The sequence below is a fragment of the Trichechus manatus genome, unplaced genomic scaffold, assembly GCF_000243295.1.
Source record: "Trichechus manatus latirostris isolate Lorelei unplaced genomic scaffold, TriManLat1.0 scaffold00038, whole genome shotgun sequence".
Taxonomy (NCBI): Eukaryota; Metazoa; Chordata; class Mammalia; order Sirenia; family Trichechidae; genus Trichechus; species Trichechus manatus.
Genome location: NW_004443974.1, coordinates 8,005,115 through 8,031,568, shown reverse-complemented (window position 1 = coordinate 8,031,568; position 26,454 = coordinate 8,005,115). Strand labels below are relative to the sequence as shown.

Below are 26,454 nucleotides of genomic sequence, written 5' to 3'. Positions count from 1 at the left end.
AGCCACGTACCTTTCCGCTAGCCTGTGTCCCTTCCACAGGATGTATCACATACTGGAGAGACATGTGGAAAAGTTGCCAATCACTCCCTTCTCCCTACTCCTACACATTCCCCTCAAGGAAAAAGATTGTGTGGGAGGTGGGGCTAGGGATTTTAGGTTTGGTATCATGAAGTCAGCATGGCACAGGGGAAGGAATGTGTATTTGGAGTCTAATCTCAGGTTTACCACTCACTTAGTTTGGCATTAGACAAATGATTTAACCTCTCTAGGCCTGTTTCCTCCTCTTTAAAGTGGGGATAATAATACCTACCTTGCCAAGTTGTTGAGTGGATTAGAAGAGATGCATTTAAAGTGCCTCGTACAAAGCCTAGCACATTTATCACTGGTAGGTAGCACTATAAATGATAACGTGTGAGCAAGTGTGCATGTGTGGGTGCACATGCACACACACACACACACACACACTCTCACACTCTTCTGAAACCAAAGGAAGAAACAGTCCATCCAAAATGCCCAAAGTTTTAAAAAACTTTGAGGTGGGTTCTCATCTGCTGCTTAGGCACTAACTTACAATCCATTGCCCAGTGAATGAAGTGGTTGGAAGAGGCTTTATGAATGACAGTATCATTGGATGGCATGTGTGCAGTTGGGGAGGAGATGCTTGTGGCAGCTCTCAAGTACTTTATCCAGTCAAAATGGACAGTTAGATCACATCTCTTGATGGCAGAAGGAAACAGCAAATAAAAAATCATTGTTTGAGACATGTTATGCTCTCGCTTTGACCCTGTTTGGTTTCTGTTGTAATCATGGCAATGATAGTTCCCATTTGTACCAGGAACTGTACTAGCCACTTGATGTATATTTTCTCTTATTCTGATAGCAACCTTTCCAGTTAGATTCCAATATCCCATTTTAAAGATAAAGCAACTGAGGCTCTGCAGTCACATACATAGCTGCTATAGAACCTGACACCGAGGTTGGTGCATTTCTTGTCACCCCAAGCTGCTTCCAATGCTGCCCACGTTTTGAAATTCTTCTGAAGTTTCTAAGACTTGGGAACAAAATGTCAGATTAGGATTTTTGTTGTGAAAGGAAATGTAACTGTGCATACGTTTATTAAAGCAGTTTTTCTCCAAACAGTGAACCATCTGTAATTTTGTGTTGGAAGCCACAGACATTAAAGCAGCTGTGTGTCTGTTTCTCTTCACAGTGCTCCTATGCCCTACCTCATAGGAATCCATTTAAGTTTAATGGAGGTAAGTTGGCTTCTTCCCTCCCCATATCTCTCTCCTTGGGATTTTGTTTTGCTACATGGCAGTGAGAAAGACACAATATGGAGTCACTGCCCTTCATGTGGGAGCACCGGGAAGCAAAACCTCAGGTTTATTCCTGTCCCAGGTGCACAGAGCTGGGCATTCAACACAGACTCTTTCCACTGGGCTGTTGTTTTCAGTGATTTTCTGTTTTGCTTGGAGATTGTCGATTTTCACGGGTGAGGGAGTAAGGGTAGAGGAGGCAGGAGGGAAGGGTTCTTCAGGGGTTTGACTGAGGTAAGAGAAATGATTCACTTTGTAAAATGATGTTTATTCTAAATCACTGTAAAAATACTACTTTTTTAACTGTAGAAAATGTGACATAAAAAAGTATATAGAAGTATAAAGAAGAAAATCAAAACTATCCAAATACTACTATTCCAGATTCAACCACTGTTAACATTTTTCTGTTCTTCCTCCTAGTCTTTATTCTATGAATATGTGGTTTTGTATAAATGCACGTAACTGTTAATGTTATAAATATGTCTGTATAATACATTTTTTTGTATATGTAGTACATTTTTATGTCTTTATTTCACTTAACATATGGCAGAGGGGCTTCTATGTGTTTTTACCCATTCTCAGTAATAATTTTTAATTTGCTACCTATAATTCCTTTTTTTTTCGGATATACCACAACTTAACCATTTTCCTGTTGTTGAACAATTCGTCATTTATAATTTTTCACTATTGTAACATTGCGGTGAGCATCTTTATGCATAAAGCTTTATATGCATTTTGACTCATTTCCTCAGCATAGAACCCCTAAAGTTGAAGTGCTTGGTCAAAGCTGTGACTCTAATGCCAGATTGCTTTCTGCATGACTGTACCAATTAGATAGCAATTCTTTTAAAGGACTAATCTGTGATTTTGTAAGTGCCATTACTTTGCACCAAGTTAGACATGAACCCTAAGCCTTTCCCTGCTCAGGAGAGAGCTTAAATTTGTACTAGAGCAGAGTGGGGAGGGGGAGAGGGAGCCTGTTTTGCAGAGGAGATAAGCTCTCAGAGGGAAAATCTAAAACCATGCCTGTCTGTGATGATGCTTTGCATGTCTTAAAGGAAGTGCTACTTCTCTTCTTCTGTTCCCTTCATTTCACGTCGACGAGGACCACCTGCTTCTTCACTATCTGTTGCACACTGTGCTATTGTGCTTACGAAAATGAAACAAGTTGGTTATCGAAAAACCTGTTTGTTTGACATTGAGAATCTTGATCAAAATAGACCACAGAAATCTGCTCAAATTTCTAATTTGACAGGACGGCCATGTGGCTCCTACATTCTGTTAACAGTTCCTCCCTGTCATCACCCAGCCCTAAGCACATACAGTACACAGTTTATGGACTATCTTGGATGATGCATTTAGATCAGATTGAAGAGATTTCTTCTGTGTTTTACCTTTGTTTGTCAAGTTTGGGGTTGTATTCAATGCTACTGTATGAAAAATTAAAATTATAAGTGAATAAATGCCAATTATTGCAGAGTTTGCTCTGTCTTGCCTTTCCTCCTGCCTTCCAGACTGCTCCAGTGCAGGCTTCCTCAAGCTCTTTTTTTGTGTCCCTGTACCTTGGGTATTCTCTAAGCTTTCAGTCTTGGCTTTCTTTTCTTCTCTGCACACCCTCTAGTCATCTTGTTTAAGGCTTTTGTTTCAGCTACCAAGTCAGTGTCAATAACTCTCAGCTGTGCTTCTAACATTGGTCTGCCTCTCTCAGAACTTCAGGTCCAAATTTTCAAGTGCCGATTGAATTTCACTTAGATGTACTACAGATGACTCAAACTGAGTCTTTCCCAAACAATGTATTATCAACAAACACACACACACACACACACACACATTGAGCCATCAGATCACCCCCACCCCCCCACCCCAGTGTTTCCAGTCCCTGTGAATGGCACCACTGCCTGCGAAGGTACCAAAGTGGGACACACTGAGCACAACTGAGTGGTCCCCTTCTTCACTCTTTCTCTCTAAATAGTCACCAAGTCTCTGAAATGTCTCTCACCATGTTCCATCCTGACTGCCTTCATTGACACTTTTCTTGGCTCTCTTGGATTCTTATAAAGCTTTATTCACTCATTTGATAAGCAAAATGAGGGCCTCTTATGTTCCAAGCATTTTGCTAAGTTCGGCAGGTAAGCAGACAATTATGAAATTCAGTCCGTAGTCCCTGCATTTAGTGGGGCACCTTTTTCACCTGGTCACTCTACCTTTAGTGGCCTGCCTTCCAACCCCCCTTTGCATGGCTCCCGAATTCTGCACAGTCTCTCTGTGGCTATCAAGCCTCTTCCCTATCACTGTCCCTTTTTAACCAGTGCTCTCCTTGTCCCTAAACATATCCACATTCCTCCACTCTGCATGGATAAGCCCTGCCCTTCTCCTTCTCTTCCAAGAAGTCTCCTGTTTTGTGTTCTTCTTTCACTGACTGTACTGCTTGCCCTGGATGAGAACTATTTGCTCCCCTGTCCCTTTCCTTCATCTGTTGGAGCATGAGCTGTTTGGGAACAAGAACTATGCTTCATTCACTGTGGTGCCCTCAGCACCCAGCAGGATGCCAAGCAAACAGTATCATCTGAGTGAATGATATCTGAAAAGAGAGTTGAGTGAGTATTTGGAATGCATTAAGGGGCAGTCTAGTAGACAACCTGTTTTCAGAACCCAGTGTTAAAATTTTACTTAAAGGTGGGGGCAGTAAATTTTTTACTTCTTTCTGTATGATTCTAAGGAGCCCTGGTGGTACAACTGGTTAAGCACTCAGCTACTAACCGAAAGGTTGGTGGTTTGGACCCATCCAGCCACTCCATGGGAGGAAGACCTGACGTGTGCTTCCATAGAGATTACAGCCAAGAAAACCTTATAGGGCAGTTTTGCTCTGTCACATGGGGTTGCTATGAGTTGAAAGTGACTCGACGTCACCTAACAACAGCAACAATATGATTCTAAGTAATTTAAAACAAAGCCTTTTGTAGTAAAACATGCAATGCAAAATATGCGTGAATTTTGAAGCTAAAACTTGAGACAGATTTTGCCCTTAGGTGAATAAGTGTATGTCCACTCATCTCAGCCTTTGGAGGGCCTTAAGTGAGAAGGTTTGGGAAGCGTTTGCCAAGACAAATCTTAGCCCTGTTGATTGACTGGGGTTGGAGAGAGGTTTGCCATGCTAAACTCCTATGTGGTGAGCACTAAAAAGAACAAAAATAGTAGCCACCTCCATCTTGGAGCCAGCTAAGACACTTTCTAAACAAAGGCATTTCCTGGGTGTTTTGGGCAGCAGAGAACTACCAAATCTTGGAATTCAAGTCTCTTAATCTTCTCCCATGGATTTCAGCTCAGACTCAGAGTGCCCTGGTCGTGCTTTCTGCTTGGGTTTACCTAATTCTATTATACCCTTCAGGTGAAAGAGAGATTTCCCCTAGGACCCATGAGCTATAGTGTTTGGCAAGGAGCTCATACCCAGGGCCAAAGGAAAGATCTCAGGAAAGCCCATCTCCTCTCACACACTAGTTTTCTTACTGGCAATTCAGCAAAAGGCTTATTTTTTACTGTCTTGTTATTTCTTCTTGAAAGCTATAGGCACCTTATTATGCCTTTGCATATGTGCCAGAATTTTTTAAACTTCAAATGAATGTGGCAGATGTTCATAAAAGTTTAGAAAAAGCTACCATAGGAAGACTTTTTAACCATTTTTATGACACATTTGTTACACAAAAGGAAATAGAAATTATAGCCTACTGTTCTCATTTGAAAAAAGGTTATTTGGGGGAAAGACCTAATTTCTAGTCTTCATGTTCCTACAGGATGTTGTTGCTATTTGTTAATTGGTAACCTAGTCACCTTAAAGAGTTCACATTTTTCCTAAAATGACAAATTTATGGCTGACTGTCATTTTTCTCTCTCCTTCTGCGTTTTTAAATTCTTTTTCATTTAAACAAACATTAATTTGAGGCTGGTAGTAAGTTAGCAGAATGGACAAGGGTATTGGCATAGACCTAGTTTCTTCTTGGAGAGAGTGTCATGTTTGCTGGCAGCTAAGAAATCCTACAACATGGCCAGATCACACAGCGATTGTTGCCTTTTATTCAAGCCATCTCAATTTAGTTCAGGATACGTTTATGCGGCCTCTCTTACGTGCCATGTCTGGGAACGGGTACCAGGTCAGGATGGTGCTTCTCCTATTTGATAAATGAAGAACTTCCTCTCTGCACCTCACAAGCAAAGCTTTGTGTGTGTACACACCTCAGAGTAACACAAGGCATGTATCCAGAAGGTATTTTGTATCATTCCTGGTGGCAGAATGGTCAGGAAGGAGGGAGCGAGGGTGATGGCAATGACACAGTTCTAGAGTGAGACTCACATTATCTTGTAAATAAAGCTGTACCTATACACAGAGGCAGTGAAGTATAGAGATTAGAGTGTCCACTCTGGATTCCGGCTCCCCAGCTTCCTACTTACGTGATCTCGGGCAAGTTAATCGACCTTTGAGCCTTCATCTTCTCACCTGTAAAATGAAGGTAATGGCCGTATCCATATCTCCCTTATAGGCTTGTTGGGAGGATCCAGTGAGATAGTGCATATCAAATGCCTAGCTAGTGCCTGGCACATAAAGAGCTAAACAGATGCCAACAGTCATTGCTGTTTTTATTTCTTCAATGGCCTTAAAGCTATTTACATTGTTAAGTTGATGGCTTTGAAATTGTTTTAGGAACCCTTATGTTCCAAGAATCATCATCCTCGTTCCCTAGGGAAAGAGGATTTCAACAAAATTGGGTTGTGCTTGCCCCATTTTCTTTGGATTTGCAGTGCCAGAGGCATTGTCTCAGGCTTGAGAATGGCCCTTCTGTAGAATATGATAAATGCATTTTCAAACCTCTGCTTTACCACTTCCCTGCTGTCTTAACTTCAGGCAAGATACTTTGTCCATCTTACTTTCTTTGTCTGTAAGAGTGGTTAGTACCCATCTCTTAAGATTGTGGTAAAGATTAAATAAACAAGTTATGTGTATATACAGTACCTTACCCCAGTAAGTAGGCATATAGTAGGTACTTAGTATACATTCCCTTCTGAAGTAGTGTCTTGAGAGCCTTCTGCACTATACTAGGAACTCTGTATAAAATGGTGAATGTGACATCATCTTGCCTTCACAGTTTTGTCTAGAGCAGATCCAGACAAATAGAAAGTAATTGCAGTGAATTTGAAATGCTATAGGCTCTTCTCAGAGAAAAGGAATGCCTAAACTGAAACCTAACAGATAAGTAAAAATTAGGTAAACCAAGGAAAGAGGGAACTGCATCTATAAAGACTTAAAGTGCAGACCGTGGGGCTTTGTAGAAAGTACAAGTAGTTCCATGTCTGATAGGAGCATAGAGCTGAACTGAGAGGGGAGAGCTGAGGTAGGCAGGCAAGGACCAGGCCATCCAGGGCCTTGTAAGTGATGTTAAAAGAGTTTGAACTTTATAGGGCAATGGAGAGCCATTGAAGGGTGTAAATAGGGGAAGGACATGGTCAGGCCTTCTCCTTCTGGGCCATTAGAAACATTCCTTCCATATAAAATGCTTGGAAACTGCTTAACCATGTTAATAAAATAAATTGATATTTGTAAAGATCAAGGTAATTCTTAAGTAAATTACACACGAAAAGCACGTATATAAAATTCAGATGTGTTAGTGTCCCAAACCCAAGCTTTCGAATGGTTCCCTTGCTACCAAGTCATGGTAGAGGTGTTTGTATTGGTGGCTTTCTTTGGGGTTTTAAGCACCACTTTTACTAGATTTTGTCTTCTCCTCTCTGTCTTCAAATACTTTTTTTTTGCATTAGTTATTCTTTCTAGACCCAAGTTTGAGGGTATAAATTTAGATTGTATACTAAGTGGTAGTTCCAGGCAATAGGAGCAGGGGAGTGAGACCTAAGAACTAAGTTTACAGGCCCCTGATGCCCACCATCACCCCCGGAAACCCTGGTGGCATCGTGGTTATGTGCTACATCTGCTAACCAAAAAGTCTTCAGTTTGAACCCACCAGGCACTCCTTGAAAACTCTGTGGTGCAGTTCTACTCTGCCCTGTAAGGTCGCTATGAGTCAGTATCGACTTGATGGCAATGGGTTTACGGACACTCCCCTAGTCCAATTGCAAGAGGCAAGTGATAGGTGCACAGGCACACAGCTGAGCTCCCAGCAGTCTTCTCTCCTCACCATTGTTCATCTAGGAATGCTTAGCTGTAGACTCCTGGAAGCCTGGTTTTGCAAATGTGCCAAGTGCTTGGAAGAGCACCGAGCTCTTCAACATTCAGAGGACAGCATCCAAATGCCAAAGGAGATCTTGGTTGCTGGGATCCGAAGGCCCCATTTATCTCTGTCTGCAATGGTGTTCCCTGTTTAACTATGGGGATTTTACACAAAATAACAGTGCTTATTTATTTATAGACAAAAAAAGTAACATTTTTCCATTTTGCATCTCAAAGAACCTGAATTTCTGTCAAATGAGTTAGCACCATTTTAACTAGTTTTTTCTACCCCCACCCCACATAGAAAGTCTAATCCTTTGTTCTCTGTCTCTCTCTTTTTAGTGCTTATTTTTAAGCAGTTTCAAAGTCAGTGAAGAAGAGTGTTTCTTATTTACCATTTTACCGTTTTGCTTCTTCACAGGATTCCACAGTTAGACAGTAGTAAAATGTAGTTCACATTTGGAAATGCTGCAATTGGTGCAAAACCCTGAGCCATAATTATATTCAGGTATAAATGGAGACTGGTATATGTATCCTCACAAGACTCGAGAAATTCCAGGTGAGATTTATTTGTTAGTGCCAAGTAATAATAGTCCTGCTTATAAGAAAGCAATATTTGCATGAAAAATTCCACCTGGTAGTTTCAGTCATAGGTTCATGGGGGAGAATTTTGGCAAGAAAGGGAGAGGGTTGGGAGGGAACTTTAACATGTTCTTGAGTACTGACTCAGTGCCATACACTGTGCTAGGTCGATACTTTACCTCTTTTCACATTTGAGCATTGTCAGAATCTCTGCAAAGTAGGAACTATTCACATTTGCAGATGGGGAAGCCAAAGCTCAAAGAAGTAAAATAATTTTTTTCCAGTCCCTCAGCTGCAGTGGGCTTGTCAGACCGCAGATCCTCTGCTCTCTCCACCCTGGCCCCATCGGGCAGTGTGGATTATACCCCTGGCCCTGCCGCAGTCCTAGGCGGGAGCCTTCATGTTGGCCTGAGCTTTTTCTTCCCAGTGGGCCTCCTGCCATGCTCTGGGGACTGTCATGAGGTGAAAGGAGGGTTTCCGGTCAGGTAACCTCATCACGTTCCTCCAGAGAAGAGATCTCTGAGTACACTTGCCACTGGACCCAGTTACTTAGCCTCTCCAAGTCTCTGTAGAGTCTCATTTTCAAAATTAAGATTATACTATCTGTCTCAGAAAGTTGTGAGAATGAGCTGATATAATGGATATAAAGAGCTTTTGAAAAATACCCTACCAAATGTCAGTCTTTGTAGTTAGTTCTGTAAGAATAAGAGGCAAAGTTTAGATCAGTTAAACCCTGGAAATTACTTTACTGTGTAAAGAAAAAAGTAATTGGACGGTAGTTTGGTTTTCCTGGAATTTCCTTAGCATGCTGTTTGCTACCTGGCAAAATCATCACATATGATGTGATGTCATATCATTCACATCCTTTAAATCCAGAGGGTTCGGAGAGAAAAGTTCAGCAGGTTCTGTTTACTTAGTCCCTGAAGACGGTTCTGGATTTAGCCTGATGGATTTCCCCGGAAGCGCTCTCCTCTTCGCAGTGGCATCTGCTTTTAAGATAAGTATGATTCTTAAATGCCACTTACCCTAATGTTAGAATTAGTTGTATAAAACCATTTAAAGCTCTAGTAGTAATTTGTGTAATCAAAGGGAACAAGTACTTCTAGCTGATTTAAGTATCTCTTGCAGTCAGTACATTTTCAGTCTAATTTTTTGTGACTGAAACGTTCTCTTATGAGATGAGCTAACCCTCTGTTAAAGATTAGAAAAACTGAGTAATTTATGAGGGAGAATCCCGGTAGAAAATGTGAAGCCGTCATTGATGCTTTTGTTTTTCAAATTCCCCGTTATCACTTATCCAGTCATTCCATGTAAGTTCCTTTTAGCAGTCTTAAAACTGAATTCAAAGAAAGCCTAAAGTTTATAAATTGTTAGCTAAGAAAAACTTGGACTAATCAAATTCCTGCAAGATTCAGGTAAGGAGCGGCATGCGAAAGGCTATATAGCATAGCGGAAAAGTGCTCTGGGGCTCTGGAGTCATAATGGACCTGAGTTAAAATTCTAGCTCCACCACCTCCTACTGGGTGACTTTAAATAGCTCCCTTTGTTTAAAGGAGCAATCAGTTTAGCAGGGGGAAAAAATAAAGTTATGCTTACTACATCACACAGTTTGACCACTTTGTACAAAACTATTATTATACTGTTCTCTTAAGAGATGTCTGTTGGAAATACTTTATTAATAATATCTACCATTGAATAAGGGTTTACTAACATGTATATACCTGAGTGGAGCAAATGATTTCTGCTCAGCTACTAACTGAAAGGTTGGCAGTTCGAATCTACCCATCAGGGCCACAGAAGAAAAGGCCTGGCTATCTACTTACGTAAGATTACAGACATTGAAAACCTTACGAGTGCAATTCTGTGCTGACACACATGGGATTTCCATGAGTCAGAATCGACTGGGTGACAGCGGATTTGATTTTTGTTTTTCTTTTTTTTAATGGCACTTTAGCCAAATAGGAGCCCTGGTGGTGCAGTGGTTAAGAACTCAGCTGCTAAGCAAAAGGTCAGCAGTTCAAATCCACCAGTCACTCTTTGGAAACCCTGTTAGGCAGTTCTACTCTGCCCTGTAGGGTTGACTGTGAGTCGGAATCAACTCAACGGCAATGGGTTTTTTTTGTTTTTGGTTAGTCATATAATTTCTAATCGTTACTACTTTAAAGTCATTGTCCCCGTCTTGCAAATGGGGATAGTAAGGCACCTATTTGAGCTCCAGACCCTTCATTTATAAAATGGGTAGATTCCCCACTTCATAGGATTTTTTAGTGAGGAGCAAATGAGAAAATACGTGAAAATGCCCAAATTGGCGTCTGACACAGGGTAGGTGCCAAACAAATTAAAATTGTTATCAATATTATATAGGTGTCCCATTACCCATTGCGAGTCAATTCCGACTCATAGCAACTCTACAGGACAGAGGAGAACTGCCCCCATAGGGTTTCCAAGGCTGTAAATCTTTACAGAAGCAGACTGCTGCATCTTTCTCCCATGGAGCAGCTGGGGGTTTTGAATCACCCACCTTGTTGTTAGCTGAGCACTTTAACCGCTGTGTCACCAAAACAAAAAAACCAAACCCACTGCCGTTGAGTGGATTCCAACTCATAGTGACTCCATAGGGGTTTCAAGGCTGTGAATCTCTATGGAAGCAGACTGCCACACCTTTCTCCCACAGAGCTGCTGGTGGTTTCGAACCTCCAGCCTTTTGGTTAGCAGTCAGTCACTTTAACCACTGCACCACCAGGGCTCTTTTTATATGGGTGTAAACAAACAAACGAAAAAAAAACCATTACCGTGGAGTCAATTCTGACTCATAGTCAACCCCATAGGACAGAGTAGAACTGCCTGGTAGGGTTTCCAAGGAGTGGCTAGTGGATTTAAACTGCCGACCTTTTGGTTAGCATCTGAGCTCTTACCCACTGTACCACCAGGCTCCGCATATATGGGTGTAGAAGTGGTAAATTCTTCTTAAAAAAAAACTAAGAGACTCATCCATATAAGATTGACTCTGCCTTCTTTTTCAGCCTTTTTATTTTTAATGAGTGATTTTTTCTAAATTGACATTAGTTTACAGGCACTTTTCACTGAGCATAGCCACATGGTACTGGTGACTTTTTTTCAAACTCCTTGCAAGCGATTAAGGGCGGGGCGGTTGTGGGAGCTCAGAGACCTGCAGCGTGATGATTGAAGAGCGGTACCCTTGGCCTAGTCAAATCCCACTTGGAATCCGGACGCATGTGGTTTTGTTTAACACCATGCTCTGCCGTCTCATGGTATGGGTTTGTGACCATCAGGCATTTGTTGTTGATATGTGAGGTCACCACAGTAGGGGTGTTTGTCAACCAAATTAAACTTCCTCTTAATGACCTAAAATAATTGATTCGGAAGGTGTCTAAATGGGCCACAGCAATGTGTAAGCAGCTGAAACACAGCATTTTCTGCACAAATTATTTGGTGGTGGTGTTTTGTTCTGTTTGTTTTTGTTGGGGGGGAAAAAAAGACTGTTTGGAGCATAGGCTTTTGGGGCAGACAGTGAGCTTATATTTGAATTCCACTCTGCCATTTGTCTCTGTATAACTTGGGCAAGTCACTGAACTGTTGTGCGTGTATGTCTTCTCATCCCCATCTGCAAACCGAGGCGCCTACCTTCAAGTGGTGACAATTCAAAATAACATATTACTAAAGTGCAGTGCACAATAGTAGACCCTCACTCAGTGGTGGATGTTATTAAAGTATTTCCAGTATGCATCTCTTAAGAGAATAGCTTAACAATAATTCTGTACAAAGTGATCAAATTGTGTGATGCAGTAACCATAACTTTTTTTTCCTACTAAACTGATTTCTGCATAAACTGATTTCTGCACTAAAGGTAAACATCCATGGACAAAACTGCAATTAAAATTGAAGTCTGTAAACCTCCATTGACATATTGTTTGATTCTCAGCTGATTTCAAAATGAATTTAAAGTTGAATATTTAGGATATATGCCATTTAGGCTACAAGAGGATTGAGTTTTTTCTTTGCCCATTGGATGCCGACATTAATGATCCAAGTTTAGGTCTGTGGGTAAATTTTGGGCCACTATGAAACAAAGGCATTGGCTGAAGGCTTTTCGTAAGTATGATCAAGTGGCATTAAAGTTTTGTTTGTGGTTGGAAGTTATCAGCATCCTGGAGTGGTTTATGTGTCCTGCCTAAAATCCTACCCTCCATAACGCAAATATCTGACAAAAGCTAAAAGCTGCAGACTGGGGATGGCTAGACTCCTGGACCCTTTCTTAGCCAAATATAATATCAAGTCAATACAAAAGGAGTCAAGGTTTTGTAAGTTCAAGTGGTAATAAATTTACATCCTTCCTCTTCAGCATTTGATTGCAAATAATTCATACTGACCGAATGGGTTAAATTATGAAGCTTGATAAGCACATATGTGCATTATCCATCCCTAGCTTTAGTAAAGAAAAAAAGAAAAAGATAGCTATGATTTTGGAAGTCATCCCAATTTTTAAAAATAAGAGAATTTGGACATTTTGGCATATGGGGTTTTTTAAATGAAATTTCATGGAACTGAAAACAGTCAATTTTAGGTTTCCAAAAATTGTTTTGATTTTCATTGGTATAAATTTGCTGCACATGGTTTTAGGGAAGTTCTGAGAGATGCATTTGGGACTTTAGGGTGTGTTTTTTTTTTTTTTTTTTTTGAGATTTGTGATTTATTTTTAAAAGGTGATTTTTTTTTTTCTCCCTAACTCAAAGTATAAATCTCAGGAGACCAGGGACAGTTTTAATTTCTAAGGGCAGTTTTTGGTAATGACATCATTAAGCATCGCCAAACATTTGGACTGTGGCTAAATTGTTGAGCCTCATTTCAGCACCTTTTGGACATTGCCCTGTGGATTGTCTTCCCCCATCCTGGAGCTAGAATCCTGAGGCCATTCCATTAGCAGCAGCTGCTGGCGATAAGCACTGTGAGAGTCACCTGTGTAGGGTCAGTCTTACTACACGCCAAGGTTTGGCAATGTCGGAAGAGAGGGAAGATGCCCAGGAGGGGGCTCCAGGCCACCTGCTGTGTGAAGATCAAAGGGTTGAAAGGTCAGAGGGCGCAGCTGCCTTAACCCTATATGTCTGTGCAATAGCTATTTCAGATTGTAAATCTGGGCGATTTCATTAAGTCTTCCTGGCTGCTACTGGGGCATGAAATAATAAAATTTTATATCTGTTGCCTTTCCTGCCTCTGGCAGTCAGGTTGATACATTCTCTGCAAGGTGGAGACATCTTTATTAAAACCTTTCCTGGCATGGTTGGTGCAGCCCTAATGAAGCCTTGGATTGGGAAATTGGTGTGCACAGGACCTCGTCCTCTGGAAATGTTTTCTAAAACAAGGAAAAAAGATCACGCAAACCATTTAGTAGCCTTTTAGATTTATGTAGCACCTCTCTTCTGAGAAGGAGGTCCCCAAAATATTACCTTTTGCTAAATGCTTGATCTTACATGCACAAGGAGAGGTGAGCTATCTCAAGGCCACTGCTTGTTAAGTAGCCCCTGTTCTAATGACTCCAGGGTCCTTCCTTTTGCGCAGCCCTGAGCAACCATACAGATATTACTCTCCACTCAGCAGACCTTTTGGGTGTTTTTAGAGACATGTCTCCTGAATATGATTTTCCAAATATTTTTCCGAGACCTTAAAGTTGTTATGTACCTTTAAGGCTCCTTGGCTCTTGGGCAAAACAAATCACAGTAATGGCTACCCCTTTACTGCCCATATGTTTAAGACCCCCTGTAGTTTGTTTGAAAAGTTAAGAGATTTTCACAGTGAAGGTGCCATTTCTGAAATTTAAAGTGTTCCTTTTCACCAGGAGATAAGTTCACTCTGATTAAGTCCGTAATTCTCACTAAGCCATGTTTATGGGGGCAATAAACAATGTTTCAGCGTGCTTGTTAAATTGGGTTTCCAACCTCTTCACTCTTTAAAAATTGACATTTTAAATAAAAGGCAGGTGGAGACGGGAGTCCAGGTTTGCTGTGCTTAGTGATGAATGAATGATGGCAAGTGGCAGTACTGTGGGAGGAACTAGGTTCTATTTTATGAGCAGGTGACCCCAAACCATTTTGGGACTACAAAATCAACATCATCTTATTCCCCCAGTGAAACTCTTAAATTCAAGTTTCACTGTTTCAGATTGGGTGGATAATATTTTTGAACTCCTTCCAAATGCATTGCACTCATTGTTTAATTTTCACAGCAGTCTATGCTCTGGTAATGGTGGCCTTATTTTACAGATGACAAAATTTAGGCACAGAAATGTTAAGTAAATTGTCTGAAGTCACACAGCAGGACCAGTTATTTCATTGTATGAAGTGTTTTAATACGTACAAAAGAAAAAATATGATCCTGGCACTGCTTTTAGGATATGTTTGCCATTTATATTTCTAACACTGATAATTTTTATCCATAGAAGATGCAAAAGTGACAGTGACTTGGTCACTGTCCTCAATATTTGTTAAGTGCTAGCTCTGTGCCAGAAAGGAGAAGGGGCTAGACAGAGAAGAAAAGAGGACTCGACTTCAGGATCAGGCAGTCCCAAGCTCAAATCCCAGCTCTGTTATTACACTGGGATCTTGGGTGAGTTCTTCCCTTCTTGGAGCTTAGGTTTTCTCTTCTATAAAATGGGAATAAGAAAGCCTGTTTCACAAGGTTGCTTTGGAAATCAGATTAAATAATATATTTTAAAATATAGTATGTTTAAAAACTCTACAAGGATTTATAGATTACAGTGGTAAATGTTATTGCAGTAAATGTTAATGTAGTAAGGTTGAAAGAGTTATTTTAAGAGAAAAGTGACAGGCACACATGAAATAATTAGAAAGAAAACTAAACGAGTCATAATTAAGAGTTGAAGTATGTGTTGCCCACTGTACTTGGTTTACGACTCAGAGAAGGCAGCTTGCCATGGAAGAGAGTAGTCAGGAAGATGTTACAGAAAAGCAGAGTCTCATGGGATGGAGGTAATCATGGTGATCTACGTCTGGGTCTTGCTTCACAGCTTACCAAATGCCCTGCCATCTTGTCTCTCATTTGTGCTTTGCAGCAGTAGCGTTGACATCTTTCGCCTTCTCTTTTTACACATGAGGAAACTGAGTCTACAGCAGTAGGGAGGGTGCTTCCATTTGAGGCAAAGCACCAGTGAAGTCAGAGGTGTAAATGGGCTCACCTCTCCATTTCACAGAGCAGACAGGAGTCCCGACTGGCCGGGGAGCTGTAGAGTGGGCCGCCAGGAGACTGGGCACAGCCAAGCTCTCAGAGGGAGGCCAGCTGGCATTGACTGAGCTCTGCCTTATGGCGAGCACTAAATGAAACACCTGCTCTACATTGTCTGCTTTATCTTCTCAACAATCCTGAAGGTAGGATTAGGATCTTCATCTCACAGAGAAGGAAACTAATGCTAAAGGAGGCTAAGTGCCTTGCCTAAAGCTACCCAGCTAGTAAGTGAAAGAGCCAGGACACCACCCTGGGACTTTCTGATCCTGGGCCCAGGAACACCTAGGGAAAACTCTTGCCCACGTGGAGGGGAGGGATTCAGGAAAGTTCATGTGAGTGGAGATGTTCCACTGGAGTAAGATCTCATCCTCACTTTTACAACATATTACCATGCCCTTTCTTAGATTTAACGGTATATAGTTTTTACCTCCCCTCATCCTATCCATGCCTTCCCACAAGTTAATTGGGAACCCCTTGAGTTCAAAGATCATATTTTAAACATTTCTGTGTCCTTACAACCTAGCATAAAGTTGACATGAAAGGGTGGGTGGATGACTGATTGACTGAACACATGACTGACCAAATAATGAATGAATGAATGACCAATGGATGGATAGTCAGGAAAGGAGCCGTTGGAGAAATAGCACCTTTGTTGACTAGGGTTGAAAAAAAATCCCTGAACTTGTTAATGATAGTCAGTACCTATTACCTTGTGAGGATTTGGCCTGACCTGTGAGGTGCTTACACCACTTCCCCACCAAACTTCTGTTTCTGTTTAAAGCACGCTGGGAAATTCCAGCAGTGTTTTGAAGGGTCCTCTGAACTGTCGGGCTTAGATTTTTAATTTTGTAGAGCAGGAAGGAGCAAATCAGTGACTCCTGGCTCCAAAGAAAAGCAGCTACGTTTATCAACTGCTTGGCAGCTCAGTGACCTTTGGGGCCTAAGGAAGGGAAGGAAAATGTCACTCTTTCCCCTGGGTGTATCCAAGATTTCAGGAGGGAATAAAGAATTTAGAATACCTGAATATTTGCCTTTCCTCTTCCTGTCCTTTCCACTTTCTTATTTCTCTTGCCCTTTCCTCCTAGGAGGCCACCAGCTCCCCGTGCTGTTCTTTGTTGTGTCCTCATGTATATATGTGCATACATTTGAGAATATTTTATATCTGCTCTATAGTGGAAAGAACACTGGCTCCTGGGACCCAGATTCAAATCTTTTCTCTGACATACACCAGTTGTAAGAACATGGACAAAATTAATCTCTTGAACCTCAGTTTCCTTATCCATCACATGGGTATAATATTCTGTGGGAAACCCTCTCCTCCCTAGAAATTTTTTGTTGCTGGCATAGAATGTTTTTTTTAAATAATATTTTATTGTGTTTTAGGTGAAAGACCAATAGTTGTATCTTGGATGGCCACTCACAAGCTTTTAAGATTCCAGACACTACTCACCAGACTTAGGTGTAGAACATTATCTTTGTGAACTATGTTATGCCAGTTGACTAGCTTGTCCCCTGAAACTATGGTCCCAAGCCTTTTGACCCAGTAAACTAATCCCGCAAGTTGTTTGGGTATGTCTAGGAAGGCTCTGTAACTGTGCCCCCATATGGTTTGTTATATATGTGGATATACATGCAGCACGCATGAACGTGTGTATACATATGCCTATAGGTACACCTATACATGCACATGCATTTGCTTGCGTGTGTTATGCATCCATATCTACCTGTGTAACCACACACATATTATTTAGTTGTTTTTACTGCTGTTGCAAAATTGTGTATGTTAATAGCTTTTACCGAAATTGTCCCTTTTTCTCACGTACTTCTTAAAGTCTTTATTGACCTTGGTCAGGTTGTGCTGATTTGACCTATATTTGGGATTGCCTTTCCCATCACCGACAGTAAGAAGTGTCAACTTTCATAAAAAAAAAAAAAAAATTACTATTAAAAATTTGTGGGAGAAGAAAAAGTAACAAGTTATCTACTATCTAGAAAGTGATTCCCCCTCCTTCTCCCTCCCATCCCCGGTAACCATCAAAGAACTTTGCTTTCTGTGTATATACCTGTTTTTGACTTTTTACAATAGTGGGACCATGCAATATTTGTCTTTTTGTGATTGACTTATTTCACTCAGCATAATGTCCTCCATATTCATCCATGTTATAAGAGGTTTCACAGACTCCTCATTATTCTTTATAGTTGCATAATATTCCATGGTATGTATGTACCACAGTTCGTTCATCCATTCATCCATTGATGGGCACTTAAGCTGTTTCCATCTTTTTGCTATTGTGAATAATGTAGCTATGAACATAGGGGTGCATATGTCTATTCGTGTCACTGCTCTTATGTCTCTGGGATATATACCTAGGATTGGGATTGCTGGATCATAAAGTATTTCTATTTCTAGCTTTTTGAGGAAGCACCATACTGTTTTCCATAGTGGTTATACCATTTTACAATCCCACCAGCAATGTATAAGAGTTCCGATCCACCCCACAACCTCACCAGCATTTGTTGTCTTCTTTTTCTGATAGTTGCCATTTTTTCAGGGGTGAGATGGTGTCTCATTGTAGTTTTGATTTGCATCTCTTTAATGGCTAATGATTGCAGGCATCTTTTCATGTATTTGTTGGCTGCCTGAGTGTCCTCTTTGGTGAAGTGTCTGTTCATGTCCTTTGTCCATTTTTTTATTGGATTGTTTGTCTTTTTGTTGTTGAAGTTTTCTATATATTTTAGAGATTGGACTTTTATCAGATATGTCGTTGCCAAAGATTTTCTTCGAGTCTATAGGTTCTCTTTTTACTCTCTTGGTAGAGTCTTTTGATGAGCATAAGTATAATTTCTAGAGGGTCTTAGCTGTCTAATTTATCTTCTGTCATTTGTGCATTTATAGTTTTGTTTGATAGACTGTTTATGCCAAAAATTAGGTTCCCTAGTTTTGACCCTGTGTTATCTTCCAGGAACTTTATAGTTTTAGCTTTAACATATAGGTCTTTGGTTCATTTTCAGTTGGTTGTGCATGGTGTGAGGTATGGATCCTGATTCACTTTTCTGCATGTGGATATCTAGTTTGCCATCACCATTTGTTAAAGAGACTATGTCTTCTCCATTGAATGGACTTTGACCGTTTGCCTACCTGTGAATTTTAATGGAGCCTGGATTAGGCTACTTAAGGGCTTGATGCATCTGATATTTGCCCCATATACTGTCTATTACATTATGAATGCTCGGTATGTTTATTGGTCAAAGCAATGCACCAGAGCAAATAATGTGATGCATTAGGTAGTTCAAAAGTACTGGTGTCAGAACTGGGTTCGATCTTTAGCTCCACTGCTTCTTAGTTGTATAACTTTGGACAAGTTATTTTTACCTCGCTAACCTTCAATATCTTTCTCTCTCCACCAAGGTGTCGTGAGGATTGCAGTACATAATACATGTAAAGGGTTGGGCCGCAGGAGAAATGCACTAACTAGTAGCTGCTGATTTTGTTGTGAGAGTCAGTAAGATGATGGATGCAGAGCATGTAACCCAGTGCCTGGCACCTACAGGCCACCTGTAAGTTAGCTATGGCTGGGGCAGTCATGGAAGTATAGTTAGGGTAAGAGGAGACTGCATGAAGTCCAGCAACAGTCATTTAAATAAAGTTTTAAGATGTAATTTTTGGTTTAATTTTAACTATATTCTCTTCCTTTTGAGACTGAAAAAAAACTGCTGAGAAGTCATACTTGAGAGGACATACAATATAATGTCAGGGACCACATGGGTTGTGCCTCTCTCACGGAGGAATGAATTTATACTGGACTTGTTTTGAGCCATGCAAAGCACTTTGTGGGCATGATAATGATGCTGCGTCCTCTTGAGGCAGTGTCTTTGTAGGAAGTTGGCCTGGACCCATCACCTTTGCTTGGCCACCATTGCTGGTCTCAAGGGTGCTGCCTCAAGTGCTGGCTTGACTATAGAAGAGAAGGCTGTACTATCTGACCCCAGGGTGTCACCTGACAGGGAGAAGGTCTCCCTGTGGTCTGCACCAGCACCCTGGGCAGACGGGAACATGGCCATATAGGCTTGAAATAAATATTTCTTTTTATTTCATGGATTTTTCCCCCTTAATCCTCTCATAACAGTACGTATCAAGTCGTTATAGCCCCATTTTATAGATGAAGAAACTGAGGTTCAACTAGATTAAATAACTTGCCCTGGGTCCGGTGACTAAGAATTGAAGAAGATAAGATCCAAACCCAGTCCATGTGACTCATGATCTTCTACACAGTCCTGCTTCTCCCCCAGACCAAGCTGACTTGGGGCTGCAGAGGTGTCTCAGAAGGTACCCAATAATGTTGCTGCTCTGTGGCAGGACAGATTGAAGAAGCAGTGCATGTCCTAGAGATGTCTACCTTTGCAAACAATTTTTCCTTTTGCCACGGTGAAATATATTCTAGATTGAATCTTTTTTATTCATATAATTGTTGCCGTATTAAGTTTGTATCTTCATAGTAATAATTGCTCACACCCAGTGCTTATTACATACCAGACACTATCCTAAGTACTATACACGTATTAGCTCCTTTAATTCCCATAACAATCCAATGAAGTCATTATTACTTACATTTTGTAAGCTTTTAATTGAAGTATGCTATTCATAGGGAAGAGGGCTCCCTTTCTAAGTGTATAGCTGGATGAGTTTTCACAAAGTGAAGACACCATGTAGATCAGGAACCAGAACGTTATCAGCCCCCAGAAGCCCCTCTTGTGCTCTCTTCCAGTCACTGTCTCTCTCTGACCCCAGGGTAACCACTCTCTTGAGTGTCACTACTATTTATCTCATTATACAGATGAGGAAACTGAGGCATGAGGAGGTTAACTAGTTTTCCCAAGGTAGCACAGGTGTAGCTGGCAGAGTTTGGATTCAGACTCAGGCAACCTGGCTCCAGAGGATGTGTTCATATCCCTGAGACATAGCCAGGAAAAGAACAATAGGTTGGTGATAGTTTAAATTTTCATAGCGCAGAATCATAATAGTAGAGTGTTACTAGCTTCTGCCTTTAGTCTGAAAATCATTTGTTTAAATTCTTACAGTCTTAGAATTCTAATCCATTTTATTGACATAACTTCCAAATTGCAAGGATAGAAACTCACTTTTAATAGTGCCACATGTATACATCACTGCACATCAGATACTGTGTTAGTGTCTTTACACATATTATCTCACTTACTCCTCACAACAAAGCTGTGCAGTAGGTAGTATCATCCTACTGTATAGATGAGAAGACTGAAGCTCAAAAGGAAAGAGCTTGCCAAAGGTTACAATAGTGACAGGTGCAAGGCTTGAATCTGACTGTCTTGTTCCAGAACCCATGGTCTTAACCACCATCTTAACTGCTGTCTTACTTTCTGTCAACTATGAATTAATCTACACTAATTAATCATGATAATTTTACATGATTGCTGTCATTTTCCTCATTATTGTTATTCCCATCTCACCTCCTTGAACAAACTATGATCTGTCCATTTGGGCTTACATTGACATCTGCTGCAAGGCCTGCTTCCCAGTAGAGTGAATCCAGCCACAAGCATTTCATTCCTTCTCCAATTAGTGAGCATTTGCCTGTGTCAGGCACTGTGCTGGGCCTGGTGGTGCAGGACCAATAAGACATGGCTCTGTCCTGAAGATGCTCCCTGAGTAAGGACAACAGAAAAGATTCATTGGGTGCTAGCGCAGTTACTCCATGCATGTCACCTCACTGCACCCACAACCACCTCCTCAGCAGGGAGCCTGGCACTCAGCTGTACCAGCTGTCTCTGGAGGCAGAGCTGGAGCTGGACCCCAGCTCTTCAAGCTCAGGACCAGCTTCTTTCCTTCACATCAAGCCCTTGATTTCCTCAGCCAGGTGAGCACCATATGCTCCTGACTGCACTTTGGAGCACTTGGATTATGTTGCCAGCAGTAACTCTTACACTTCATTCTGTAGTCTGATTCTAAATCCTTCATTTTGCTACAAGCAGCCCACTGGACAGGCAAGTCACCTCTGTCTGAGTGGGGGTGCTGGTGTGGTTTAAACAAGCATAGCTGATAAACCCATTGTTTTCATACTACCAACTTTAAAAAGAAAAGCTCAACAAAACCTTCTTGGCTAGAAGAAGAGGATGCACCAAGGGTAGAGTGATTCTCAGATAGCCCTCCACCTTTGCATAGGGGAGTATATCTGAAACTTAAGGGGCATTGCATTTTTATGTTTATCCTACCATGGCATGGGCTGAAAAATGAAGTTTAAAAAAAAAAAAAATCCTGGACTAGACAGAAAAGGAATAAGAGGGACAGGGAGCCAAACACAGCCACAGATCAGAATACACACTGGGTGATGGTCCTAAGAAAGATTACCTTGTCATCTGCCATTCATTCACTGTCACTCATGGCATTGTTATTTTTTATGGTCTCTTGTAATTTTATTCTATGTTCTGGACATGGTATTAATGTGTTCATCAATTTCACTGAGGTGTAATTTATGTATAATGAATCATCCATTTAAAGTGTATGATTCAATAAATTTTGAGAATTTTATACACTTATGAAACCACCACCACCACAATAAAAATATAGAATATTTCCATCACTCTCAAAAGATCATTCATTTTTAGTTAACAAACACTCATGTTGCACTTCCCATGTGCCAGACACTACTGTAAATACTTTAAAAATATTAACACATTTAGTCCTTATAACAGTCTTGTGAGATGGGTATCACCTTCAATTTACAGAGGAGGAGACTGAGGAACAGAGAGATTAAGTGACTTTCCCAAGCTTACATGGAGATGGATTAGAACTCAGGTAGACTGTCTTCCAGATCCATGCTCTGCACTTCTAGGCTCTGCTGCATTGTGTTCATTCATTCATTCAGAGTTGCCCGCTGTGGGCCACATATTGGGGTAGGAGCTGGGAGGACAAAGATCTGGCTCCTGGCCTCAAGAAGCCCCAGACTAGGGAAGGAATGTGATACCTGTGTAAGTAACTATAGATTGACATGTTATTCTGGTTGGGTGAATAAACCACAGGGGATCACAGGAAATGGAAAACTTCTGCTGCCTCAGCACTCTGGTGTAAGGTTAGCCAGGCTCTGCTGAGTTCTAGGAAATCAGTGAAGAAGAGGGGGACAGGCAGGCAAGAGAGCCATCCTTCGTTGAATGCCTTTTGTGAATATTCTAGGAATCAGGCTAAATCCTTTACATACATTAGCTCATCTGATCCTCACGGGAAGGTACTGTTATGATCCCCATTTTACAGAGAAAAAATGGAGGATTTATGAAGTTGAGTAAATTGCCTAAGGCAACTCACCTGGTAAGGGGCAAGCCAGAGGTGAATCTTATAATTACAGCCTGTATTCTCTCAGTGTTTAAATTATTGTGTTGGCAAAGAATAGTGAATATACCATGAACCGTCAGAAGAACGAACAAATCTGTCTTAGAAGAAGTACAGCCAGAATGTTCCTTAGAAGCAAGGATGGTGAGACAAAGTCTCACTTACTTTGGACATGTTATCAGGAAGGACCATTCCCTGGAGAAGGATAGCAACAATTGTGAGGATGGTGCAGGACTGGGCAATGTTTCCTTCTGTTATACATGGGGTCAGTATGACTCGGAACTGTCTCACCGGCACCTAACAACATCCTCTCAAAAGACAGGAGTCAGGCTTAAAGGAAAAGGCATTTTTGATTAACAATATTTATGGGAAGATGCCATTTTTGTGTGTTTCTCTGTGCAAGAAATGCCATTTCGAAAGCCGGTGTGGTTGTCAGTATGCTTTCTTCCTCCCCCCGCCCCCCTTCATTCGGAGAAAAAGCCTATAGAGTCTGGTGGGGGGAGGGTTTGCAGCTGGCAGGAGCTTTGGCATATGTTGTAACTAAAAAGAGAGTGAATGTGTTGGTGGGACAAGCTACCGGAGAGCTGTCTCGGTGTGCTGCGGTACTAGTAAGTGTTTTAATTGGGTAGGGTTTTTGGAGGACTATTTTGACATCTGCTCGTGTCTTTGCTGATTTTTCTTCACTTCGAGTAGGAAACACAAGCTGTGGATAAAATGACTTTAAAATAATTGGAAGTAAAGATATCTCTCTCAAAGTCAAATTTGAGAGGGATACTTTTTAAGAAGTGGAAACTAAATTCCACTTCTAGGAATCCATCCTAAAGTACAAAGCTTTATGCCTGCAGATTCATGGCAATATTATATATAATAATATTTTTGAGTATTTTGTGTTTTAGGTGAAAGTTTACACAGCAAATTAGATTTCCATTCAACAATTCATACACAAATTGTTCTGTGACATTGGTTACAATCTCTGTAATGTCTTACCATTTCCACCCCGCCTGCCCCGTTTCCATCCCTCCAGTTTCCCTGCATCTCCTTGCCTTTTCATCTTTGCTTTTGTGTAAATGTTGACCATTTGGTCTTGTATAGTTGATTGTTTAAAGGAGCATACTCCTTACAGGTGTTACTGTTTATTTTATAGGCCGATCTATTATTTTACTAAAACTAATATCTAGGAGTGACTTCAGTTCCAGGTTAAAAGGGTATCTTAGGGCGATAGTCTTCGGGGTTCTTCTAATCTCTATCAGTCTAGTAAGCCTGGTCTTTGTTATGAATTTGAATTTTGTTCTACGTTTTTATCCCATTCTAACCAAGACCTTCTGTTGTGTCCCTGGTCAGAATGATCAGTAGCAGTAGCCAAATACCATGCGTCTAGTTCTTCTGTTCTAAGGCTAGAAGAGGCTGTGGTTCGTGTGGGCTGTTAGTCCTGTGGACTAATTTCTTCCTTGAGTCTATGGTTTGCTTCACTCTCCTTTGCTCCAGATGGGAAGAGACCAAGAGTTGTATATTAGATGGCTACTTGCAAGCTTTTGGAACCCAGATGCTATTCACCAAACTAGGATGTATAACATTATATGTAATAATTTTTTTTAACTGGAAATAGCAGCCAATCAAAGAGGGTTGCTTGAGTTTGTTTACCTGAAACGGAGCACTGTATTGCAATTAGAAATTATGGTTACAAAGCTTTTAATGAAATGAAGCATTGCTGATTGTTATAAGTGAGAAAATCAGAAAGGAATGTTAAAAATTATTTCAACTGTTTTTTAAAAAGTGGAATAGTGGGAGGGAGCATGGAAGGAAATACAACAAAATGTTGTCTCCAAATGGAAGGATCAGGGTAACTGTAATTTTCTTCTTTAAACTTTAAGATCTTTCCTTTTTTTTTTTTTTGTTAGCAGTGTGGGTATATAATTTTTGTGATACAAAAGAAAAGTGTTACTTTGTGCAAGGAAAAGCAGGCCCTAAGAGTATACAACTGCATGCTCTACATAGGTACTAGTTCCTAAGTCTTTCTACATAGGTACTAGTTCCTAAGTCTTCTGGGTAATTGGATTGGGAGTTTCTTCAGAAAGGAGTCCCTGGGTGGTACAAATGGTTAACACACTCAGCTGCTGACCGAAAGGTTGGAGGTTCGAGTCCACCCGAAGGTACCTGAGAAGAAAAGTCTGGTGGCCTACTTCTGAAAAATCAGCTGTTGGAAACCGTATGGAGCACAGTTCTACTCTGACACATGTGGTCAACGTGAGTCAGAGTGAACTCGATGGCAGCTGGCACTGGATCTTCAGAAAGAGTTAGGCTTTGGAGTCAGAACTGGGTTCAGAAGTCAGCTTTGCCACTCATTAACTGTGACTTTGGGCAATTTATTTGACCTTCCTAGCCTCTGTTTCTTCATCCTTACCTGGAGATGACAGTATCTCCCTTATAGCATTGTTAGAATTAAATGAGACAGCACCCAGTAATGGCCCTGCTTCCTTCTGCACCAGCACTTCCCACCCTTTCCCCCACCCCTAGTTTGAGCTTTGTTGGCCTTTCTTCATTCCCTTGTTTCCTTGAGCCTTTCAGGGATAGGGCACCATCCGGCCAATCTGGTCTCCGATTCTTTCCTTGGGAACACTGAGCTTCAGGATGGCTCTTGAGTTTGTGCCAGCCATTTTGGAAGAGGCCTTGCACCGGGAGGGCAGCATTGTCCAATAAGAGGAAACTGTGCGGGATCAGCTCCTGCCTGGAGCCTGATGCTTGTACATTTTGGTTACTAAGGGGACCCTGGCCTACTAAGTCAGAAAAAAGGGCCAGGTTTTTTCCTATTCTTCAGCCTGCTGCCAGTGTTTGAAAAGTAAACACTCCACACAGCTTAACCGGCAAGTCCTCCAGCCAGGAGTGGGAAGAAATCAAAAGCCTATTCCAGCCCAGCCACAGAAAGCCCACAACGTCTGGTCTGTGCTGCAGAGGCCCCACTGGGAACAGAAACAATGCCGATTCTGGTCCAGAATCAGCATGCTACTCCCTGGACATTTCAGCCTCTGAGGCTTCTCCCCAGTGGCTGTTGCCTCCCTGCCCCCTTCTGTAAGGAGCAATTTGGAAGGTCATATGAGGCCGGACAGATGATCTGAGGTGCAGTGGCCCTCAGCTCAGTCCTCCACCCCTGGAGTCCTTGGCTGAGTTGTGGAGCCACTCATTGCTCCTTCTCCAATGTGACTGTGCACCAGCCTTTGAAATGAGAGCCCAGCAGTTACCAAGTGGGAGCCAGAAGGATTTTTGTTCTTATGCCATTGCTACTACAGCTTTTCCAACTGACTGTGGCTATGTATGTATTATAAAAGTAATAGTAGTAATAATAATAATAAATAGTGTGTACCAGACACTATACATATATTACCTCTAATCCTCACAGTAGCCCAGGAGGAGGTAGGGCGAAGGCAGACACAATTATCATTTCCATTTTACAGAAGAAGAGGCCAACCAGTAGCCACATAACCTTGGGCAATCTACTTCATCCCTCTGAGCCTGTTTCTCATCTCTGAAAGGGGGATGGTGATACCTCACCTTAGCTACATTGATGAAATGAAAGAATCTGTGTGAAAGTGATGTGTGTACTCTAAAGTATAAGTGCAAAGATTGTTGTTGATGCTATTTTTTTTATTTTTTTATTTTATTGTACTTCAGGTGAAGGCTTACAGAACAAATAGTTTCTCATGAAACAGTAGTACACGTGTAGTTTTATGACA

General features: G+C 41.2%; 1 protein-coding gene across 1 annotated transcript in view; it reads left to right on the top strand.

Annotated features, from left to right (window-relative positions):
- DENND1A (DENN domain containing 1A) overlaps positions 1–26,454 on the top strand; it is a 545,605-nt gene that overhangs the window by 307,613 nt on the left and 211,538 nt on the right. Inside the window, exon 9 of the mRNA XM_004375649.1 lies at positions 1,211–1,256. Within this exon, the coding sequence (XP_004375706.1) occupies positions 1,211–1,256 (46 nt within the window). The remainder of the gene's footprint in view (positions 1–1,210; positions 1,257–26,454) is intronic.